Genomic DNA, 24419 nt, shown 5'->3' on the forward strand with positions numbered 1-24419 from the left:
CTCATCCCCCTGCTTGATTCGCACCAAATTATACGCCCCACGGAGATCAATCTTAGAGAACCACTTGGCCCCCTTTATACGAGCAAACAAATCAGTAAGCAGTGGTAACGGATATTGATATTTAACCGTGATTTTATTCAAAAGTCGATAATCAATACACGGCCTCAAAGAGCCGTCTTTCTTAGACACAAAGAAAAAACCGGCTCCTAAGGGAGATGACGAAGGACGAATATGTCCCTTTTCCAAGGACTCCTTTATATATTCTCGCATAGCCGCGTGTTCAGGCACAGACAGATTAAATAAACGACCCTTAGGGTATTTACTACCCGGGATCAAGTCTATGGCACAATCGCACTCCCGGTGCGGAGGTAGTGAACCAACCTTGGGTTCTTCAAAAACGTCACGAAAGTCAGACAAGAATTCAGGAATCTCAGAGGGAATAGATGATGAAATGGAAACCAAAGGTACGTCCCCATGAGTTCCTTTACATCCCCAGCTTAACACAGACATAGCTCTCCAGTCGAGGACTGGGTTATGAGATTGCAGCCATGGCAATCCCAGCACCAAAACATCATGTAGATTATACAGCACCAGAAAGCGAATAACCTCCTGGTGATCCGGATTAACACGCATAGTCACTTGTGTCCAGTATTGTGGTTTATTACTAGCCAATGGGGTGGAGTCAATCCCTTTCAGAGGTATCGGAGCCTCCAATGGCTCCAAATCATACCCACAGCGTTTGGCAAAGGACCAATCCATAAGACTCAAAGCAGCGCCAGAGTCGACATAGGCGTCCGCGGTAATAGATGACAAAGAACAAATCAGGGTCACAGATAGAATAAACTTAGACTGTAAAGTGCTAATTGAAACAGACTTGTCAGGCTTCTTAGTACGCTTAAAGCATGCTGATATAACATGAGTTGAATCACCACAATAGAAGCACAACCCATTTTTTCGTCTAAAATTCTGCCGCTCGCTTCTGGACAGAATTCTATCACATTGCATATTTTCTGGCGTTTTCTCAGTAGACACCGCCAAATGGTGCACAGGTTTGCGCTCCCGCAGACGCCTATCGATCTGAATAGCCATCGTCATGGACTCATTCAGACTCGCAGGCACAGGGAACCCCACCATAACATCCTTAATGGCATCAGAGAGACCTTCTCTGAAAATCGCCGCCAGGGCGCACTCATTCCACTGAGTAAGCAGAGACCATTTGCGGAATTTTTGGCAGTATATTTCAGCTTCATCTTGCCCCTGAGACAAGGACATCAAGGCCTTTTCCGCCTGAAGCTCTAAATGAGGTTCCTCATAAAGCAACCCCAAGGCCAGAAAAAACGCATCCACATTGAGCAACGCAGGATCCCCTGGTGCCAATGCAAAAGCCCAGTCTTGAGGGTCGCCCCGGAGCAAGGAAATTACAATCCTGACCTGCTGTGCAGGGTCTCCGGCAGAGCGAGACTTCAGGGACAAAAACAATTTGCAATTATTTTTAAAATTTTGAAAGTGAGATCTATTCCCCGAGAAGAACTCAGGCAAAGGAATTCTAGGCTCAGACATAGGTGCATGAACAACAAAATCTTGCAAATTTTGTACCTTTGTGGCGAGATTATTCAAACCTGTAGCTACACTCTGAAGATCCATTTGAAACAGGTGAACACAGAGCCATTCAAGGATTAGAAGGAGAGAAAGAGAGGAAGGCTGCAGTATAGGCAGACTAGCAAGTGATTCAATTAAGAGCACACTCAGAACTAGAGGGAAAAAAAAAAAAAAAAAAAAAAAAATTGTAGCAGACTTCTTTTTTCTCTCCTTTCTCAGCCAGTAATTTAACCCTTTTTTTGGGCCGGTCAAACTGTCATGATTCTCAATGGCGAGAGAACATAGCCCAGCATATATGAGAACTAGCTCTTGGAAGATGGAAACTATACTGACCATGAACTAAACCTGCCGCACAACTAGAAGTGGCCGGGTAGCATGCCTACGTTTTTTTATCCCTAGATGCCCAGCGCCAGCCGGAGAACTACCTAATCCTAGCAGAGGAAAAGACAGTCTTGGCTCACCTCTAGAGAAATTTTCCCAAAAGGCAGACAGAGGCCCCCACATATATTGGCGGTGATTTTAGATGAAATGACAAACGTAGTATGAAAATAGGTTTAGCAAAAATCGAGGTCCGCTTACTAGATAGCAAGAAGACAGAAAGGGCACTTTCATGGTCAGCAGAAAACTCTATCAAAACACCATCCAGAAATTACTTTAAGACTCTAGCATTAACTCATAACACCAGAGTGGCAATTTCCGCTCACAAGAGCTTTCCAGACACAGTAACGAAACAGCAGCTGTGAACAGGAACAAAATGCAAAAACACACAAGGACAAAAGTCCAACTTAGCTGGGAGTTGACTAGTAGCAGGAACATGCACAGAAAGGCTTCTGATTACATTGTTGACCGGCATGAAACTGACAGAGGAGCAAGGTTATATAGCGACTCCCACATCCTGATAGGAGCAGGTGAACAGAGGGGATGATGCACACAAGTACAATTCCACAAGTGGCCACCGGGGGAGCCCAGAATCCAATTTCACAACACTTGTCCTCATGATCAGTGCACTCAGCGCCTAATCCCCATGATCAGTGCACTCAGTGCATTGTCCCCATGATCAGTGCACTCAGTGTCTTGTCCCCATGATCAGTGCACTCAGGGAATTGTCCCCATGATCAGTGCACTCAGTGCCTCTTCCCCACGATCAGTGCACTCAGTGTCTTGTCCCCATGATCAGTGCACTCAGTGCCTTGTCCCCATGATCAGTGCACTCAGTGGGCTCTCACCATTCTGCCAGCGGTCACTCCCCTTCACTTCCCCACATGGCTGGGCAGTAAGTTTTTTCTTTCCATGGTCTTGCGCTGCTGTGCGCACGTGCGGCCGGCGGCGCCGCCTTTCTGTCACATATGTGCCGTGTCTCTTATTATTTGGGTGGTATTTATACAGGATTTAGGATACACGTCAAAACACTTCCCCTGACGAAGCCCTCTCCTGAAGGGCGACACGCGTTGGGCTGCATTGGTCCCTGTCCAGTCTATCTGCCTGTTGCTCCACGGACTTCTCCTGTCTGGTAATATTCCATCTTAGCATTGTCTGGCAGCTATTTTATCTGTGCCGACTTTTTGGGTTCTGGGGCATTATTTTGTAGCTGGTTTTTCCAGACTCATACCAGTGTTCCATGAGCCACATATGTGTTCAGGCAGGTGTTAGGTTCTCCAACCTTATATTGGATAGCTTGGTGTCTTTCTTGCTTACCTTATATGGTTTTCACTCAGGCTTGGGTGCAGGCAGGCTTTAAATTATTGTTAATCATTACATGTACTTTAGGTCATATGTACTATTGTATTGTGTTTATATGATATCTACATGGATGGGGCCCTTTGCTTACAGTTTTTAAGTATGTTTTATTGTGGTGTGTTAATAAACTCCTGTGTTTTTCCATATACTATGTTCTCATTTTTTGCGTGGTGTGCATTTCTGGAGTGATACTTGTCTTTCTGCTGGCACTACTTGGTTATTTTATCACTCGCTTGCACCCCGTATTACATTTGTTTTTGATAGAGTCGCTTGTATTTTAGCGGTGCGCCTCGTTTTATAATTTGTCTCTACAGTTTCCTTCCCACTGTTTTTGGTGGGAGTTTCTATACCTGGCTGCACGCGTCCTATTTAGGACTGATTGATAATATTGTTAAAAAACACTGTTGATTATTGAACAGGTGTTTTATTATTGTTTTGTTCCTTATCTTCACGGCCATTTGTGACTTTTATTGGCGTTTGCTGCAATCATTTTGGCTGTTTTTTTCATTATTATTTTCCCTTCCCCCCCCCCCCCCCCTCCCTCTTTTTCAGTTTACCATTTTTTTGCTAGTGGACCATGGATTGGGACACCCGTGAGGCGGCCTGGCAGGCCCAATCAGCTAATGTCTTTCTTCCTGGGGACACTCGGGTGCCGGATTCTGATTTTTCTAAATTGTCCATGGAATTAACATCGGCTCATAGGTTGGGCATCAGGCTATGGTGGAATATCCGTAGTCTAGAGGAATACATCAGGCTCAATATTGTCCCTCGGGGCTTGAGGATCCCCATTTATCCAGCATGGGAGCCTTCTTCTACATTTCAGGCCACTTGGGAACAAGGCCTATTGAAATGCTCGGGGATTATTATCAATATGTTGCTGGAGCATGATAGAGAATTATTATTGAATACGAAGATCAGAATTAAGGACCTGGAGGGCCAGCTCCTCAAATTTGATGATGTTAAACAGGTCCAACCTTTTAGAGCTAGGCTCAAGGAGAACCTGGACAAATATGAAAAAGATATCGTCAGCAAAAAGAAATCCAAGTTCACCAGAGATCGCTCTGACTTTGAGTCAGCCAGGGCATTTCAATGGCGGCACCAGGGCAATCAGAGATGGGCGCCTCCAGTTCTGAGGACTAGAGCTCCAGCACAGGAGTCTACTAGAGGCGCGGACTTCACCTCAGAGAGTGATTTTTTATCCTCAGCGGAAAGCGAGGTAGACGTCGGATCCGTAGGGGCCGCAAGCGCCGGTCCAATATCACCACGGATAACCAGATTTGGGGGACGACGTCCACAGGTCCAGAAGCAACATCGGAACCGTCGCAGATACTAACGGGTCCCCCCTCTGGGGCCAACTCGGGACCAACAGGGACGTCGGATAACGTATTACAGGTCATTAATTTGTCTGATTACGTTCTTTCTACCACAGAACTGAGTGTCCTTCAGAGGGGTCTGACTTTTTCCCCTTCGCAAGCCGCAGACAAGTTTACCTTAGTTAAGGATTTATATTTGTTTTGCAGGCATCTAGTTCTTCGAGTTTTACACAACAGGCCCCAGACTATGAGGGACCTCGACCAGACGGACCAACAGGTTATGCAGGATCTTTTACGGCTACTTCAGGAGAACGAATCTGGTGGAGGTAGGAATCGTTTTCCATATCGTAATAAATATACTGTGGCACCTCCTTTTTCCCTAATACCATCCATTAGGGTCTTCTTTGAGTTAACTAAAAAAGATATCCTGTCTATGCCCATACGTCCATTGCTCCCTTCCAATTTGAGTAGGGAGGAACAACGGGCTTTGTCTAGCCTCAAGAACAATGACTTGTTCTTGATCAAAGAAGCTGACAAGGGGGGCAATGTGGTCCTTTGGCCACATGCCCTCTACTTGGAGGAGGCCAATCGACAACTGGGTAATCAAAGGTTTTACAGAAAGCTTCCATCGGATCCCTCAGCAGTTTTTGGTGCTCGCCTCAGGACTCTGTTGGAGAGGGCCAGGGACCTCGGCATCATAAATCACCAGGAATTTCGGTTCCTGTGGGTTGAATGTCCCATCACGGCAACCTTTTACATGCTGCCTAAAGTCCACAAGGACATCCACAGGCCGCCGGGCCGGCCCATTGTGGCCAGCATCGGCAGCCTGTGTGAGAAAGCTTGCATCTATGTGGACCACTTCCTGCAACCATTGGTCAAGAGCTTACCATCTTTTGTTAAGGACTCGGCACACTTCATTAACATCTGTCGCTCTTTGAAGCTTCCGCCAGGGGCCATTTTGGTCACATGTGACGTCGAATCGCTGTATTCAAACATTAGCCACGAAGATGGCATAACGGCGGTCCTATACTTCCTGGATATGGTGGAACATTCGGATCGCATGCACGACTCTCTAGTGGTGGACTTGCTCAATTTTATCCTGAGGCATAATTATTTTTTGTTTGACAGGACATATTACCTACAAACGTCAGGCGTGGCCATGGGTGCCAGATGTGCACCTGCTCTGGCAAATCTGTTTTTGGGATGGTGGGAGGCTACGGTGGTCTACCCATCATCCACTTTCAGGAATAGAATTGCCCACTGGTCACGTTATATTGACGATGTTTTCTTTGTTTGGGTGGGCACTATGGAGGACTGCAGGAGCTATATTGAGTCTTTGAACGTAAATATGCATAACATTCTACTTACGTACTTTATGTCATCCTCCGTAGCCACGTATCTCGACCTACAGATCAGGATTGAGGAGGGCGGCTCCATCTCTACCAGGTTGTTCCGGAAGCCGACGGCCACAAATAACCTTTTGGATTACAGAAGTTTCCATCCACGACACACTCGGGATGGAGTGCCCATAGGCCAATTTCTAAGAATTAGAAGGAATTGCACGTCCGATATGGACTTTCGAATGGAAGCACGAAGTCTCACGGATCGCTTTAAGGACAGGCATTATCCACATAGAAGCATTTCAAAGGCATTCCAACGAGCAAGACTTCATACTCAGGATTCTTTATTACCAGCGTCTATCAAGGTACGTGAGGACAAACCCAGGTTCATTACGGGTTATAACAACAACTGGGGTGACCTCAAGGCAATATTACACAGGCACTGGGATATTCTTACCACGGACCTCCACACCGCAGATGTGGTCAGTGCACAACCCTTGTTGGTTGCCAGACGGGCTCCTAACTTTAGGGATATGTTATCTAGGAGCCACTACAGGAGGCAGACTGTGAGTATTAATCGAGGCATCAAACTCAGAGGTTCTTTTGCTTGTGGGGGTTGTAGTGTCTGCCCACATATGTGTTGTGAATTTACCTTTTGGCTCCCTCTAGTGGCTACTAGTGTTTTTACTCTGGGTATGTCTTTCATCCCTTGTATGCTCACCTGGGTCGTTAGGTCAGGGGTGTTGCTATATTAGCTCCCTGGACCTTCAGTTCAATGCCTGGCAATGTTGATATCAGAGCTAATCTGTAGTGCTCTTGTCTACTGATCCTGGTTCCTGCTGGATTAAGCTAAGTCTGCTTTCTTGCTTTTTGCTATTGTTTTTGTTTGCATTTTTGTCCAGCTTGTACATAATCTGTATCCTATCCTTGCTGGAAGCTCTAGGGAGGCTGGAGTTCTCCCCCCGGGCCGTTAGACGGTTCGGGGGTTCTTGAATCTCCAGTGTGGATTTTTGTAGGGTTTTTGTTGACCATATAAGTTATCTTACTACATTCTGCTATTAGTGAGTGGGCCTCTCTTTGCTAAACCTAGTTCATCTCTGTGTTTGTCATTTCCTCTTACCTCACCGTTATTATTTGTGGGGGGCTTGTATCCAACTTTTGGGGTCTATTCTCTGGAGGCAAGAGAGGTCTTTGTTTTCCTCTTCTAGGGGTAGTTAGTCCTCCGGCTGGCGCGAGACATCTAGCGACCAACGTAGGCATGTTCCCCGGCTACTTCTAGTGTTGGCGTTAGGAGTAGATATATGGTCAACCCAGTTACCACTGCCCTATGAGCTGGATTTTTGTACTTCGCAACTTGCTGATATCTCTGAGACCCTCGCCATTGGGGTCATAACAGTTTGCCAGGCCAGTATTAAATGTTGGATGCATTGCAGAAGCGGGATTATAAGAAAGAAAGTTCTGAGTTTTTTTTTTCTCTCTCTCATTTTTTTTTCTTTTCCCCTTTACCTCTGAGTGGCTTGTGATTGCTGCAGACATGAATGTCCAGACCTTGATTACAGGTGTGGACCAGCTTGCTGCTCGTGTGCAGGGCATACAAGATTATGTTACCAGGAATCCTATGTCAGAACCTAAGATACCGATTCCTGAACTGTTTTCCGGAGACCGATTTAAGTTTAGAAATTTCAGGAATAATTGTAAATTGTTTTTGTCCCTGAGACCCTGTTCCTCTGGAGACTCCGCTCAGCAAGTGAAGATTGTTATTTCTTTTTTACGGGGCGACCCTCAGGATTGGGCTTTCTCGCTGGCGCCAGGAGATCCGGCATTGGCTGATATTGATGCGTTTTTTCTGGCGCTCGGTTTGCTTTATGAGGAACCCAATCTTGAGATTCAGGCAGAAAAAGCCTTGCTGGCTATATCTCAGGGCCAGGACGAGGCTGAAGTGTATTGCCAAAAATTTCGGAAATGGTCCGTGCTGACCCAGTGGAACGAGTGTGCATTGGCTGCAAATTTTAGAAATGGTCTTTCTGAAGCCATTAAGAATGTGATGGTGGGTTTTCCCATTCCCACAGGTCTGAATGATTCTATGGCCCTGGCTATTCAAATCGACCGGCGGTTGCGGGAGCGCAAAACCGCAAATTCCCTCATGGTATTGTCTGAACAGGCACCTGAATTAATGCAATGTGATAGAATCCTGACTAGAAATGAGCGGAAAATTCATAGACGCCAGAATGGCTTGTGTTACTACTGTGGTGATTCTACACATGTTATCTCAGCATGCTCTAAACGTCTTACTAAGGTTGTTAGTCCGGTCGTCATTGGTAATTTGCAACCTAAATTTATTCTATCTGTAACTTTGATTTGCTCACTGTCATCATATCCTGTCATGGCGTTTGTGGACTCAGGTGCGGCCCTGAGCCTTATGGATCTGTCATTTGCCAAGCGCTGCAGATTTGTTCTTGAGCCATTGGAAAATCCTATCCCTCTTCGGGGTATTGATTCTACGCCATTGGCAAAAAATAAACCGCAGTTTTGGACACAGGTTACCATGTGCATGACTCCCGAACATCGGGAGGTAATACGTTTTCTTGTTCTGCATAAAATGCATGATTTGGTTGTTTTGGGTTTGCCATGGTTACAGACCCATAATCCAGTCTTGGACTGGAAGGCTATGTCAGTGTCAAGTTGGGGCTGCCATGGAATTCATGGAGATTCCCTGCCCTTGTCTATTGCTTCTTCTACGCCTTCAGAAGTTCCGGCGTATTTGTCTGATTATCAGGATGTCTTCAGCGAGTCTAAGTCCAGTGCACTGCCTCCTCATAGGGAATGTGATTGTGCAATAGATTTGATCCCTGGCAGTAAGTTTCCTAAGGGGAGACTGTTTAATCTGTCGGTACCTGAACATACCGCGATGCGTTCATATATCAAGGAGTCTCTTGAGAAGGGGCATATCCGTCCTTCTTCTTCCCCTCTTGGTGCGGGATTCTTTTTTGTGGCCAAAAAGGACGGATCTTTGAGGCCTTGTATTGACTATCGGCTTTTAAATAAGATCACTGTCAAATTTCAGTATCCTTTGCCGTTGTTGTCAGATTTGTTTGCCCGGATTAAAGGTGCCAAGTGGTTCACCAAGATAGACCTTCGTGGTGCGTACAACCTGGTGCGCATTAGGCAGGGCGATGAATGGAAAACCGCATTCAATACGCCCGAAGGTCATTTTGAGTACTTGGTGATGCCATTTGGGCTCTCTAATGCACCTTCAGTTTTTCAGTCCTTCATGCATGACATTTTCCGGAAGTATCTGGATAAATTTTTGATTGTTTATCTGGATGATATTCTGGTTTTTTCTGATGATTGGGACTCGCATGTGGAGCAGGTCAGGATGGTTTTTGAGATTTTGCGTGAAAATTCTTTGTTTGTAAAAAGCTCAAAGTGTCTCTTTGGTGTACAGAAGGTTCCCTTTTTGGGGTTCATTTTTTCCCCTTCTGCTGTGGAGATGGATCCAGTCAAGGTCCGAGCTATTCATGATTGGACTCAACCCTCGTCAGTTAAGAGTCTTCAGAAGTTCTTGGGTTTTGCTAACTTCTACCGTCGTTTTATCGCAAATTTCTCTAGCGTTGTTAAACCGCTGACGGATATGACCAAGAAAGGCTCTGATGTAGCTAACTGGGCTCCTGCTGCCGTGGAGGCTTTCCAGGAGTTGAAACGCCAGTTTACTTCGGCGCCTGTTTTGTGCCAGCCTGATGTCTCACTTCCCTTTCAGGTTGAGGTGGATGCTTCGGAGATTGGGGCAGGGGCCGTTTTGTCGCAGAGAGGCCCTGGTTGCTCTACTATGAGACCTTGTGCCTTTTTCTCTAGGAAGTTTTCGCCGGCAGAGCGAAATTATGATGTGGGCAATCGGGAGTTATTGGCCATGAAGTGGGCATTTGAGGAGTGGCGTCATTGGCTCGAGGGTGCTAAGCATCGGGTGGTGGTCTTGACTGATCACAAAAATTTGATGTATCTCGAGTCTGCTAAACGCCTGAATCCTAGACAGGCCCGCTGGTCATTATTTTTCTCCCGTTTTGACTTTGTGGTCTCGTATTTACCAGGTTCTAAGAATGTGAAGGCCGATGCTCTGTCTAGGAGCTTTGTGCCTGATGCTCCTGGAGTCGCTGAACCTGAGGGTATTCTTAAGGAAGGAGTTATCTTGTCAGCGATTTCTCCAGATCTGCGACGTGTGTTGCAGAGATTTCAGGCTGATAGGCCTGACTCTTGTCCACCTGACAGATTGTTTGTGCCTGCTAAATGGACCAGCAGAGTCATTTCCGAGGTTCATTCCTCAGTGTTGGCAGGGCACCCGGGAATTTTTGGCACCAGAGATCTGGTGGCCAGGTCCTTTTGGTGGCCTTCCTTGTCAAGGGATGTTCGGTCATTTGTGCAGTCCTGCGGTACTTGTGCTCGAGCTAAGCCTTGCTGTTCTCGTGCCAGCGGGTTGCTCTTGCCCTTGCCTGTCCCGAAGAGACCTTGGACACACATCTCTATGGATTTCATTTCGGATCTCCCGGTGTCTAAAGGCATGTCTGTCATCTGGGTGATATGTGATCGTTTCTCCAAGATGGTCCATCTGGTTCCTTTGCCTAAGCTGCCTTCCTCTGCTGATCTGGTTCCTGTGTTCTTCCAGAACGTGGTTCGTTTGCACGGCATTCCTGAGAATATTGTGTCGGACAGAGGATCCCAGTTTGTTTCCAGGTTCTGGCGATCCTTTTGTGGTAGGATGGGCATTGATTTGTCGTTTTCGTCCGCTTTTCATCCACAGACTAACGGACAAACGGAACGAACTAATCAGACTCTGGAGGCGTATTTGAGGTGTTTTGTCTCTTCTGATCAGGATGATTGGGTGACCTTCTTGCCGTTGGCTGAATTTGCCCTTAATAATCGGGCTAGTTCTGCCACCTTGGTTTCGCCATTTTTCTGCAACTCCGGTTTCCATCCTCGTTTTTCCTCGGGACATGTGGAGCCTTCTGACTGTCCTGGAGTGGATTCTGTGGTGGATAGGTTGCAGCAGATCTGGAATCATGTGGTGGACAACTTGAAGTTGTCACAGGAGAAGGCTCAGCGTTTTGCCAATCGCCGCCGCGGTGTGGGTCCCCGACTTCGTGTTGGGGATTTGGTATGGCTGTCTTCTCGATTTGTTCCTATGAAGGTCTCCTCTCCCAAATTTAAGCCTCGATTCATTGGTCCTTACAGGATATTGGAGATCCTTAATCCTGTATCCTTTCGCCTGGATCTTCCGGTGTCGTTTGCCATTCACAACGTATTTCATAGGTCCTTGTTGCGGCGGTACGTTGTGCCTGTGGTTCCTTCTGCTGAGCCTCCTGCTCCGGTGTTGGTTGAGGGCAAGTTGGAGTACGTGGTGGTGAAGATCTTAGATTCTCGTCTCTCCAGGCGGAGGCTTCAGTACCTGGTCAAGTGGAAGGGCTATGGTCAGGAGGATAATTCCTGGGTGGTCGCCTCTGATGTGCATGCGGCCGATTTAGTCCGCGCCTTTCACGCCGCTCATCCTGATCGCCCTGGTGGTCTTGGTGAGGGTTCGGTGACCCCTCACTAAGGGGGGGGTACTGTTGTGAATTTACCTTTTGGCTCCCTCTAGTGGCTACTAGTGTTTTTACTCTGGGTATGTCTTTCATCCCTTGTATGCTCACCTGGGTCGTTAGGTCAGGGGTGTTGCTATATTAGCTCCCTGGACCTTCAGTTCAATGCCTGGCAACGTTGATATCAGAGCTAATCTGTAGTGCTCTTGTCTACTGATCCTGGTTCCTGCTGGATTAAGCTAAGTCTGCTTTCTTGCTTTTTGCTATTGTTTTTGTTTGCATTTTTGTCCAGCTTGTACATAATCTGTATCCTATCCTTGCTGGAAGCTCTAGGGAGGCTGGAGTTCTCCCCCCGGGCCGTTAGACGGTTCGGGGGTTCTTGAATCTCCAGTGTGGATTTTTGTAGTTTTTTTGTTGACCATATAAGTTATCTTACTACATTCTGCTATTAGTGAGTGGGCCTCTCTTTGCTAAACCTAGTTCATCTCTGTGTTTGTCATTTCCTCTTACCTCACCGTTATTATTTGTGGGGGGCTTGTATCCAACTTTTGGGGTCTATTCTCTGGAGGCAAGAGAGGTCTTTGTTTTCCTCTTCTAGGGGTAGTTAGTCCTCCGGCTGGCGCGAGACATCTAGCGACCAACGTAGGCATGTTCCCCGGCTACTTCTAGTGTTGGCGTTAGGAGTAGATATATGGTCAACCCAGTTACCACTGCCCTATGAGCTGGATTTTTGTACTTCGCAGACTTGCTGATATCTCTGAGACCCTCGCCATTGGGGTCATAACACATATGGGGGCCACAAGGGACTTCTTTGTTCATCCCAGGGATGGTAGCCGGCATAGACTTTTGTCATATGTTAACTGCAAGACCACGTGCGTTGTTTACGCTCTCATTTGCCCATGCCAGCTCATATACGTGGGTCAAACCTCGCAGGAGCTGCGTCGGAGAGTGCAGAAGCACTTCTCCACAATCAATCTGGCCTCCAATGATTCTGCTAAAGGCAAAGTCCTCACCCCGGTGGCGGCTCACTTCCTTATCCATCATGCGGGTAGTGTATCTAACACTAGGGTGGTCGGCCTGGAGCATGTCCGGACTTCCAACAGGGGGGGCCCGTTAAAACCGTCCTTGCTACGCTGTGAATCCCGTTGGATCTTTAATTTGTCTTCTGTTGCCCCAACAGGTCTCAACGAAGAACTTTTATTTACGGGCTTCCTTGGATGAGTTTCGTCCTGACTTCCCCTCCTGCTGTCCATTATATCTACGGACTGGATGGTTCTGGACCTCTCGTTTATCTCCGGAGTCATTCTCTATGGACTTTGGGCACACTCCATCTGTGTGGGAATTATTTTCTTTCTCTGGACAAAATGGATTTTCCGTGTTTCAGTGGAACTGCCTTGGATCTCCTTTTATGGGATAATTTGCGCCTCTGTATATGTGCACCTGGACTCGCTCGGTTTTTATGGATCTGACTCGATTGCCCCAATGCACGGCACCTTATATTTATTGCCGGGACTGGTTATACAAGGGATATCTTATTCACTATGTCCTCTTGTAACTATATGGTTTGGTATGGTACTGGGATTAGGGGTTTGCTTCCAGACTTTGTGTATGGCCTATGGATTGTACATGTATTATAGTTATTTCCGGCTCATGGGACATTGGGATAGGGTTGGGTCTCCTTTATTTTCTTTTATATCTTATGGTACTTTGGATACCAGGTAAGCCAGCATTTCGCTGGTCTTCATCCTTGCCGCCCAGTAGATATAGGGTTAGGATGGACTAGTACTTCCATCCCTTCCATCCCTTTTGCCTCATGCATATATCTTCTACTGGGCTTTGAGGTCCCCTCATGCATTATACAGGTCTCTGTCCATTTGGGCGGATATGACTTCTATTATTTGATGTTCTTGTATGGACATCATTATCAATTTTCCATACTTACCCTTTTGCACAGCCAACAGTCCATGCATACAACATATGTTCATACACCAGTCTTGCTGTACTGTTATTCACTTAATAAAGATTATGGTTAAAATTTCCTTATATATATGGTCTACCTTTCCTGTGTTTATTATGATTTGTATGTTTGTTTGCATATATGGCATGGTCAGGTGTGTGTGTGTGTGTGTGCGTGTGTATATGTGTGTGTGTGTGTGTGTAGTTGTGTGTGTGTGTATGTGTGTATGCCTTTGATTATCATATGAGCATGTTTGCATGCATGTCCCCCGGGGGTTGGCTGTCATGTGGCTCAATACCCCTGTGACAATTGGGATCTCCCGTTTTTTCTTATTATCATTTTTTCTATCTGGCCAACCGTGCATTTTTGGTTTTTTACCCCTTTCTCTTTTTCTTTGTGTATATTTATGCGCTTTGAGGCTGATCACCTTTTGGCTATACACAATTTTGGGGTTACTACCATTTGCCCCTTTTCCTTGGTCCTGTCTACCATGATTTATATTACCTAGGCTCCTGACTGGTGCTTATTCATGGATTTCCTCCCTTTCTGGACATTCAGCCCCAGTAGGGGGCATTTTAATGGGGCCCTTGGCGCTATTGCTTTTTTGCAGCTGGCTCCCCTTGATTGCACGCATATGGGCTTGTCCCTGCTGTTCACACTGACAGCGGTTACTTTTTGTTTGTATCTTGGCTCGGCTGAGTCATGTATCATTCCACTCTCATACAGTAGCGCTCTTCTGCGCATGTCCAGTTAGTGAACACATCCAAGCAGGGCTCCAGGCGCTTCTGCGCCTGCGCTGTGGGCTCTCACCATTCTGCCAGCGGTCACTCCCCTTCACTTCCCCACATGGCTGGGCGGTAAGTTTTTTCTTTCCATGGTCTTGCGCTGCTGTGCGCACGTGCGGCCGGCGGCGCCGCCTTTCTGTCACATATGTGCCGTGTCTCTTATTATTTGGGTGGTATTTATACAGGATTTAGGATACACGTCAAAACACTTCCCCTGACGAAGCCCTCTCCTGAAGGGCGACACGCGTTGGGCTGCATTGGTCCCTGTCCAGTCTATCTGCCTGTTGCTCCACAGACTTCTCCTGTCTGGTAATATTCCATCTTAGCATTGTCTGGCAGCTATTTTATCTGTGCCGACTTTTTGGGTTCTGGGGCATTATTTTGTAGCTGGTTTTTCCAGACTCATACCAGTGTTCCATGAGCCACATATGTGTTCAGGCAGGTGTTAGGTTCTCCAACCTTATATTGGATAGCTTGGTGTCTTTCTTGCTTACCTTATATGGTTTTCACTCAGGCTTGGGTGCAGGCAGGCTTTAAATTATTGTTAATCATTACATGTACTTTAGGTCATATGTACTATTGTATTGTGTTTATATGATATCTACATGGATGGGGCCCTTTGCTTACAGTTTTTAAGTATGTTTTATTGTGGTGTGTTAATAAACTCCTGTGTTTTTCCATATACTATGTTCTCATTTTTTGCGTGGTGTGCATTTCTGGAGTGATACTTGTCTTTCTGCTGGCACTACTTGGTTATTTTATCACTCGCTTGCACCCCGTATTACATTTGTTTTTGATAGAGTCGCTTGTATTTTAGCGGTGCGCCTCGTTTTATAATTTGCACTCAGTGCCTTGTCCCCATGATCAGTGCACTCAGTGCCTTGTCCCCATGATCAGTGCACTCAGTGCCTTGACCCCAGGATCAGTGCACTCAGTGCCTTGTCCTCATGATCAGTGCACTCAGTGCCTTGTCCCTATGATCAGTGCACTCAGCGCCTAGTCCGCATGATCAGTGCACTCAGTGCATTGTCTCCACGATCAGTGCAATCAGGGAATTGTCCCCATGATCAGTGCACTCAGTGTCTTGTCTCCATGATCAGTGCACTCAGTGCCTTGTCCCCATGATCAGTGCATTCAGTGCATTGTCCCCATGATCAGTTCACTCGGTGCCTTGTCCCCATGATCAGTGCACTCAGTGCCTTGTCCCCATGATCAGGGCACTCAGTGCCTTGCCCCCATGATCAGTGCACTCAGTGCCTTGTCCCCATGATCAGTGCACTCAGTGCTTGTCCCCATGATCAGTGCACTCAGTGCCTTGTCCCCATGATCAGTGCACTCAGCGCCTCGTTCCCATGAACAGTACACTTGGTGCATTGTCCCCATGATCAGTGCACTCAGTGCATTGTCCCCATGATCAGTGCACTCACTGCCTCGTCCCCATGATCAGTGCACTCAGTGCCTTGTCCCCATGATCAGTGCACTCAGTGCCTTGTCCCCATGATCAGTGCACTCAGTGCTTGTCCCCATGATCAGTGCACTCAGTGCCTTGTCCCCATGATCAGTGCACTCAGTGCTTGTCCCCATGATCAGTGCACTCAGTGCCTTGTCCCCATGATCAGTGCACTCAGTGCCTAGTCCCCATGATCAGTGCACTCGGTGTCTTGTCCCCATGATCAGTGCACTCAGGGAATTGTCCCCATGATCAGTGCACTCAGTGCCTCGTGCCCACGATCAGTGCACTCAGTGCCTCGTCCCCACGATCAGTACACTCAGTGTCTTGTCCCCATGATCAGTGCACTCAGTGCCTTGTCCCCATGATCAGTGCACTCAGTGCCTTGTCCCCATGATCAGTCCACTCAGTGCCTTGTCCCCATGATCAGTGCACTCAGTGCCTTGACCCCAGGATCAGTGCACTCAGTGCCTTGACCCCATGATCAGTGCACTCAGTGCCTTGTCCCTATGATCAGTGCACTCAGCGCCTAGTCCGCATGATCAGTGCACTCAGTGCATTGTACCCATGATCAGTGCACTCAGTGTCTTGTTCCCTTGATCAGTGCAAACAGGGAATTGTCCCCATGATCAGTGCACTCAGTGCCTCTTCCCCATGATCAGTGCACTCAGTGCCTCTTCCCCATGATCAGTGCACTCAGTGTCTTGTCCCCATGATCTGTGCACTCAGTGCCTCGTCCACATGATCAGTGCACTCAGTGTCTTGTCCCAATCATCAGTGCACTCAGTGCCTTGTCCCCATGATCAGTGCACTCAGTGCCTTGTCCCCATGATCAGTGCACTCAGTGCCTAGTCCCCATGATCAGTGCACTCGGTGTCTTGTCCCCATGATCAGTGCACTCAGGGAATTGTCCCCATGATCAGTGCACTCAGTGCCTTGTCCCCATGATCAGTGCACTCAGTGCCTTGTCCCTCGTCCCCATAATCAGTGCACTCAGTGCACTGTCCCCATAATCAGTGCACTCAGTGCCTTGTCCCCATGATCAGTGCACTCAGTGCCTCGTCCCCATGATCAGTGCACTCGGTGCATTGTCCCCATCATCAGTGCACTCAGTGGCTTGTCCCCATGATCAGTGCACTCAGTGCCTCGTCAGATCAGGATAGAGGACATTATACCAGGAAGGAGCCCAGGATAGAAGACATTATACCAGTATTATACCAGGAAGGGGCTCAGGATAGAAGACATTATACCAGGAAGCGACCCAGAATAGGAGATTACACCAGGAAGGGGCCCAGGATAGAGGACATACCATGAAGGGGCCCAGGATAGAGGCGATTACACCAGGAAGCGGCCCAGGATGAGGGCCATTATACCATGAAGGGGCCCAGGATAGAGGCGATTATACCAGGAAGGGGCCCAGGATGGGGGACATTATACCAGGAAGGAGCCAGGATGGAGGACATTATACCAGGAAGGGGCCCAGGTGAAACTTCTGCACTAGGGCACACTGGACTCTAGTTACGCCACTGTGAATGCTTTATATATATATAGAGCCGAAAGCTGATTATTTGCATAACACAGTATTGGAAAACGCGTGAGTTTTTCCTTGCGAATTCCACACAGTCCAGTTATCCCCCTCAGACTGCTCTGTATGGGGCGGAGAGCGTTCAGCTGACCACACGTCTGACCAAATCAAATATGGCCGATCGTGTCCGTCCTCGCCTCACCTGATAGGTTGCAGTAGCTTCCTGCTGCTGATTGTTGATCACGTGGGCAGTCACGGGACTACACGTGACAGCCGGAAAGGAGGAGGTGGAGTTGCAGTGACAGAAAGATGGCAGCAGAGAGGGAGCCGCCTCCGCTGGGAGATGGGAGACACGCCGACTTCGAGGAGCTGGAGGACGGCGAGGACCTGTTCACCAGTACCGTGTCCACCATGGAGGTGAGGGCGCTCCGCTCTTCCGGCCGGCAGGCTTCCGGGAACGCCGGCTCCTCTTCTCCCAGGGGGAGGATATGACAGGGAGGCCGGGATGTCACGGTCATCGGTCGTGTCACCCAGGGGCAGTGAGAGCTCCGCGCCTGTCCCGGGGCCGTATACCGGGAGCTGGTGGCGGAGGCCTCCTCCTCCCGGGCAGGTGATAGACGGCAATTGTCTGACCTCACACTGGTATCTGCACACAGCTATGGAAGGTCTGCAAACGGCAGCCGCCATGTAACATCTGGAAAACTGCAGCCGTACAGGGACCTGGTGTGGGGGGCAATTGCAGGGCAGGGACCTGGTGTGGGGGGCAACTGCCGGGCAGGGACCTGTTGTGGGGGGCAACTGCCGGGCAGGGACCTGTTGTGGGGGGCAACTGCCGGGCAGGGACCTGTTGTGGGGGGCAACTGCCGGGCAGGGACCTGGCGTGGGGGGGGACAGCCGCTGGGCAGGGACCTGGCGTGGGGGGGGACAGCCGCTGGGCAGGGACCTGGCGTGGGGGGGGACAGCCGCTGGGCAGGGACCTGGCGTGGGGGGGGACAGCCGCTGGGCAGGGACCTGGCGTGGGGGGGGACAGCCGCTGGGCGTCATATATTCCCACCAAGCCATCCACACATAGGGACCCCCTGCAGTCATACTGGTGGGAATGTATCTGTATAAATTCTGCGCTCAGTCACCTGAGAAGGGGGCACCATCTGTACGGGTCCAGAATTTCTGAAATCTGCTATCTGACAAATTACCCTCAGAATGGAGACAGCTGAAAACTCACTGCTTTTACGTCACATGTGTCTGTATTTTTCATGTAGGGGCTTTCTTCAGTAGCGCACGGCTCCTCGGCCTCCTGCCTGTTGGGGGAGACGTGCTCCTGAAGACTGGCCATGGGCAGACTGCTGGGCTGAGACTCATGGGGCTGGCGTTGCCACAATCCAGCTACAGAGCAGGGCTGCATTATAGTCGAGGGCTTGTTACACACACTCCTTAAATTGGAAATCTGCTACTGCAGAGGTGGCCGGTAACCTAGGCAACGAGCAGTACACTATAAAATGAAAAATTCCAACGTTGTTGAGACCAGGATATTTATTAAGTTGCTTATTTAAAAAAAATAAGGAATGAACGAGGACCTACGATGACTTCACACTGCTAACTCTGAAATGCTGGAGAATTTCAGAGAAAAACGTACATGGCAGCAGTCGTGCCGCCAGACTCTGAATTAGGCTACTTTCACACTAGCGTTTTTTGCAATACGTCGCAATGCGTAATTTTGGCGAAAAAACGCATCCTGCAAAAGTGCTTGCAGGATGCGTTTTTTCTGCATTGACTAACATTAGCGACGCATTTGCGACGCATTGCCACACGTCGCAACCGTCGTGCGACGGTTGCGCCGTGTTGTGGCGGACCGTCGGATGCAAAAAACGTTACATGTAACGTTTTTTGCTGCCGACGGACCGCCATTTCCGACCGCGCATGCGCGGCCCGAACTCCGCCCCCACCTCCCCGCACCTCACAATGGGGCGGCGGATGCGCATCCGGTGCCCCCGTTGTGTGGCGTATACAACGCTAGCGTCGGTAACCTCGGCCCGACGCTAGTGTGAAAGAAGCCTTATGCAGTGTGACTCGAGTAACAGGTTCTCTTTAAGAGGTTAGGACAACCCCTTTAATAACCGCATTAACCTGTATGGTCAGTGGTCCGCTCGCTGGTCACACAAGTGTATGTCCTACACGAGTTCATCCACCACTGCAGCTATGGGGTCTGTAAAGCGCGGTGGACCTAATAGAAGTGAGTACGATGAATAAGCTTTGAGGCCATGTTTTACTTCTGGATTTGGGATGTACAAAAACGAGAAGCATCTAAGATGTATGAGTGGAGTAGCACCAACATATGCTTCAGCGTTGTACAGTTCACAGGGAACATGTAGTTACGACTGGAGTGATGGTCTGTCTCCCAAGAGCTTACAATCTGGGATGAAATGTGGGGTGACAAGTTAAAGGGGTTTTCCCATGAACAAAGTTGATTTTAATAAATAAATCTTGGAATAATAATAATTTCCACATTTGGTTGTTTAAATAAAATGTTCCTGTTCTGAGATAATCTTATACATGTGCCCCTGCTGTGTACTGTGTAATGGCTGTGTCTCACCGTACAGGAACATGGTCTGATCATACCACAGCTCCTGGGCAGGGGGGAGGGGAGAAAGTATACAGACATTACAGCACGGGATCACAGCTGATTCTTTCTTTTAGGTAAAATATTGCTTAAAAACAGGCAGGGAAATGGTTTACCTCTCAAAAAGAATCAGCTGCAGTCTCATGCTGTAATATCTGTATTCTCTTTTGCTTTCTTCCCTCCCCAGGAGCTGTGATATGATCAGGCCATGTCCCTGCACGGTCAGACACAGTCATTACACAGTACACAGCAGGGGCACATTTTAAGATTATCTCAGCACAGGAACATTTTTTTTGTAGACATATCCAATTGTGGAACTTATTATTCCAAGACTTATTAACTAAAACATACTTTGTTCATGGGAAACCCCTTAAGTGCTGGTTCTGCATGACCCCTCTGTCTGGCCACTTCAGTGTACAGTATTTTTCGGTGCTGTTGCCACCAGTTCCCTTATTTCTGGGTTCCCGGTGTAATGTCAGGCAGTGTCTGTGTATTTTCCCTCACCTGGATTTTCCACCTCTCTGCTGTTTATACTCTGTCACGGCCCAGTGATCTCATCTTGCAGCTTCTTGTAGTTTCTTGGGGACTTGACACCGCACAGAACTCTTTTTAAATAAACTCATTGTTCAGTGTACTATTAAACAGTGTGGTGAAGATTTATTAAAAAAAAAAAAAAAAAGCTGAGAGTACCTGCCAGTTAAAATGTTTTTTATTTACCCATAAATCAATACTACACATGAAAATAAGAAACATCTGCAAGGAGTTTGTTTGCTCTCCCTGTGTTTGCGTGGGTTTCCTCCCACACTCCAAAAACATACTGATAGGGAATTTAGATTGTGAGCCCCATCGGGGACAGCGATAATATGTGCAAACTGTAAAGTGCTGCGGAATATGTTGGCGCTATATAAATAAAGAGTGTATTATTATTATTATTATTCGTTCGAATATATCTTAGAAATCTGTTTTTTTTTTTGTTTGTTTGTTTTTTTTTCTCCTCATGGTCTAATCGGTCACTTACAAATTTCTCAATTCATGGGTTAAATGTGACTTCAGTGAATACAGATTTTCCCATTACTGAGCTAGGAGATGGCAGTTGGTGCTGATAAAGTTCTATGGCAAAACTTAATGGTCGTTTCAGGAGAATTTTCATCAGAATGTCGGTCTGCCACCAGCTCTTCCCTCCCTCTCCATAGAGAGCTATCATCTCCCATCTCAGTAATGGGAAATTGTCTTCACTGAATACAGATTTTGCCCATGAATTGACATTAAAAGATCAGTCCAGGAGGAGAAAGAAGCTGATTTCTCTGATAAGATATATCACAAAGTTTCTTATTTTCTTGCAAGTTACTCATTTATGAAATAAAATGAAAACGATGGATACTTTTTTTTTTATCAGCAGGAATTGTGGCAAGTAAGTTACCAGTACTCTCCTTCAGTCTATAATCTGCAGGTCCCCACTGATCTCCATCCCTGCAGTGATGCCATGCACATGACCAGCTGGGACCAGTGGTGCCATAACACCGGAGCCACTGGGATTGAGCATGTGATTGCCGCCTTTTAGACCATTTTTAATAGAATGGTCAAGCTCTTTAACAGTACAATACAAAGATCCTGGTGTCCGCACTCAATCTACTGTACACCCGGCCTCAAGCGATGGCATTTTGCTGATGAGATGTAATTCCAGGCTGCCTTCACAATGGGAGCACCTGGGGTGTAGATTCTTTTACTTGGCACTGTGCAAGCAAATATGCACCAAAATCTGCACAATCTAGAGCAGATGTGCTCTGGAAATTTTCTGCAGAAGGGAATTATAAAAAAAAAAAAAAAAAAAAAATCTATTTCATTGTAATTTCCTAATTCTGGAAAAATTAGTTTTTGATAGGGTTTGTTAGGTGCGGCGACCTCCTGTGATTTGTATTTATATTTCTGCAATCGCCCTTTGTGACTGCATATTGTCTCACTGTCAGGATCCCTTGAGCAGGCGGTCACGTGACGGCAAATATTCAATTGCACACTAGCGGTCATATGTGCCATCTAGCTTCTCATTAGCTTCCCTTGATAGAAAATTGAGACCCAAAGAAAAATTGCTAGCCCCTATGAGACCAGAGCTATGGAAACTTGTGGTCACATGACCGCCCACTTAAGCAGACAGCACAGCCGAATCCTGACAGTGTGCTGATGGCACAGCCCTCAGTCATATAGTGGTTGCAGAAATGTAGCCACAAAACCCCTCTAATATTTGATTTTTTATTAACGTATGTTCTTTTCTACATGTTGGGTAGTGTCTTGTTAGACCCATTATTTCTCTTTTCATTTTTACATCCCACTTCTCCCTTTACATCTCAGCGCCAGAACTGGAGACTTAATTTCTAGAATTACAGAATTTAACCCCTTCATGACCTTGGGATTTTTCGTTTTTCCGTGTTCGTTTTTCGCTCCCCTCCTTCCCAGAGCCATAACTTTTTTATTTTTCTGTCAATTTGGCCATGTGAGGGCTTATTTTTTGCGGGACGAGTTGTACTTTTGAACGACATCATTGGTTTTACCATGTCGTGTACTAGAAAACGGGAAAAAAATTCCAAGTGCGTTGAAATTGCAAAAAAAGTGCAATCCCATGCTTGTTTTTTGCTTGGCTTTTTTGCTAGGTTCACTAAATGCTAAAACTGACCTGCCATTATGATTCTCCAGGTCACTACGAGTTCATAGACACCTAACATGACTAGGTTATTTTTTTACCTAAGTGGTGAAAAAAAATTCCAAACTTTGCTAAAAAAGCCGAGCTGGGGTTTTTAATGATTCCAATTCGGTGCAGATACGTTCTTCTGACCGTGGCGATACCAAATTTGTGTAGGTTTGATTTTTTTTTTTTTTTTAATTGATTTATTTTGATTGGGGCGAAAGGGGGGTAATTTAAACTTTTATATTTTTATTTTTTTCACATTTTTTTTTACTTTTTTTTTTTTACTTTTGCCATGCTTCAATAGCCTCCATGGGAGGCTAGAAGCAGGCACAGCACGATCGGCTCTGCTACATAGCAGCGATCTGCTGTTCGCTGCTATGTAGCAGAAAATCAGGTGTGCTGTGAGCGCCGACCACAGGGTGGCGCTCACAGCTGCCGGCGATCAGTAACCATAGAGGTCTCAAGGACCTCTATGGTTACACTACTGAAGCATTGCCGACCTCCGATCATGTGACGGGGGTCGGCGATGACGTCATTTGCGGTAGTTAAATGCCGCTGTCTGCGTTTGACAGCGGCATTTAACTAGTTAATAGCGGCGGGTGAAACGCGATTTCACCCGCCGCTATTGCGGGCACATGTCAGCTGTTCAAAACAGCTGACATGTCCCGGCTTTGATGCGGGCTCACCGCGGAGCCCTGCATCAAAGCAGGGGAGCTGATCTCGGACGTACTATCCCGTCCGAGGTCAGTAAGGGGTTAAAGGCAACCTGTCACCCCCAAAATGGAAGGTGAGCTAAGCCCACCGGCACAGGTTAGATTATACTCGCGCAGGGGCGGTCCCGTTCTGGTTCTGGTCCGATGGGTGTCGCGGTCTGTCCGGCGCCTCCCATCTTCATCAGATGACGTCCTCTTCTCTTCACGCTGCGGCTCCGGCGCAGGCGTACTGAGCAAAGTACTGCAGTGCGCAGGCGCTGGGAAAAGTCAGAGAGGCCCAGTGCCTGCGAACTGCAGTACTTTGCTCTGCCCTCAACAGGGCAAATCGGTACGCCGGAGCCGCAGCGTGAAGAGAAGAGGACGTCATCTGATGAAAATAGGAGGCCCCGGACCGGACCGCGACGCCCATCGGACCAGAACCGGACCGGGACTGCCCCTGGGTGAGCTTAATCTAACCTGGTTTTCTTATCTTTTAGGATACATCGGGGGCTTATCTACAGCATTACAGAATGCTGTAGATAAGCCCCTGATACCGGTGGGCTTAGCTCGCCTTCCATTTTGGGGGTGACAGGTTCCCTTTAAATGTCCATGTAATATTTTACTAGAAAATGTGCGCTTTGGCATAATGTTAGCAATTTTTTTATTTAAGAGATTTACCTAAAACCATTGGTTTTTAATGGATCATAAAAACTAAGTAATGGTTCGATGAGCTTTTAGAACAGAGGTACTTATTAATTTCACAGATCAGGATGTACATAATATAGTTCCAGCCCCTGATAGATTCTGCCTTGTCCACATCTTCCTGCTGATAATCTTTCCTGTACATTTGTGTACATGGATGAGCTTGATCTCTCTTCTTGTGTAACCCATCACAGTGGTCAGTCTTTCAACATGAGGAGACTTCTCTCAATTTATCAGCCAAGCTGGGTCCAAGTAAGCTTACTGATAGTCTTGTCCTGTCATCTACGCCAGTGGCCATGGGGCCTGTATTGGTCTACATTATTGGACCTCCAGCATAGTGAGGGCAGTAGCATGGTGACCCAATGGTACCCAATGTCATGCTGGAGTCCTGGGATCCTCATGGAGTTTGTGTTCTCTCATATTTGTATATGCAAGAATCCTCTACATACAGGAAA

General features: G+C 47.3%; 1 protein-coding gene across 1 annotated transcript in view; it reads left to right on the plus strand.

The window, feature by feature from the left end:
* Positions 1 to 17513: 17513 nt before the first annotated feature.
* The window catches only part of SNX2 (sorting nexin 2), a 75396-nt gene continuing 68490 nt past the window's right edge, over positions 17514 to 24419 (plus strand). Inside the window, exon 1 of the mRNA XM_077291006.1 lies at positions 17514 to 17690. Within this exon, the coding sequence (XP_077147121.1) occupies positions 17583 to 17690 (108 nt within the window). The 5' untranslated portion in view covers positions 17514 to 17582. The remainder of the gene's footprint in view (positions 17691 to 24419) is intronic.

Source organism: Ranitomeya variabilis, chromosome 1 (genome assembly GCF_051348905.1).
Source record: "Ranitomeya variabilis isolate aRanVar5 chromosome 1, aRanVar5.hap1, whole genome shotgun sequence".
NCBI classification, from domain to species: domain Eukaryota; kingdom Metazoa; phylum Chordata; class Amphibia; order Anura; family Dendrobatidae; genus Ranitomeya; species Ranitomeya variabilis.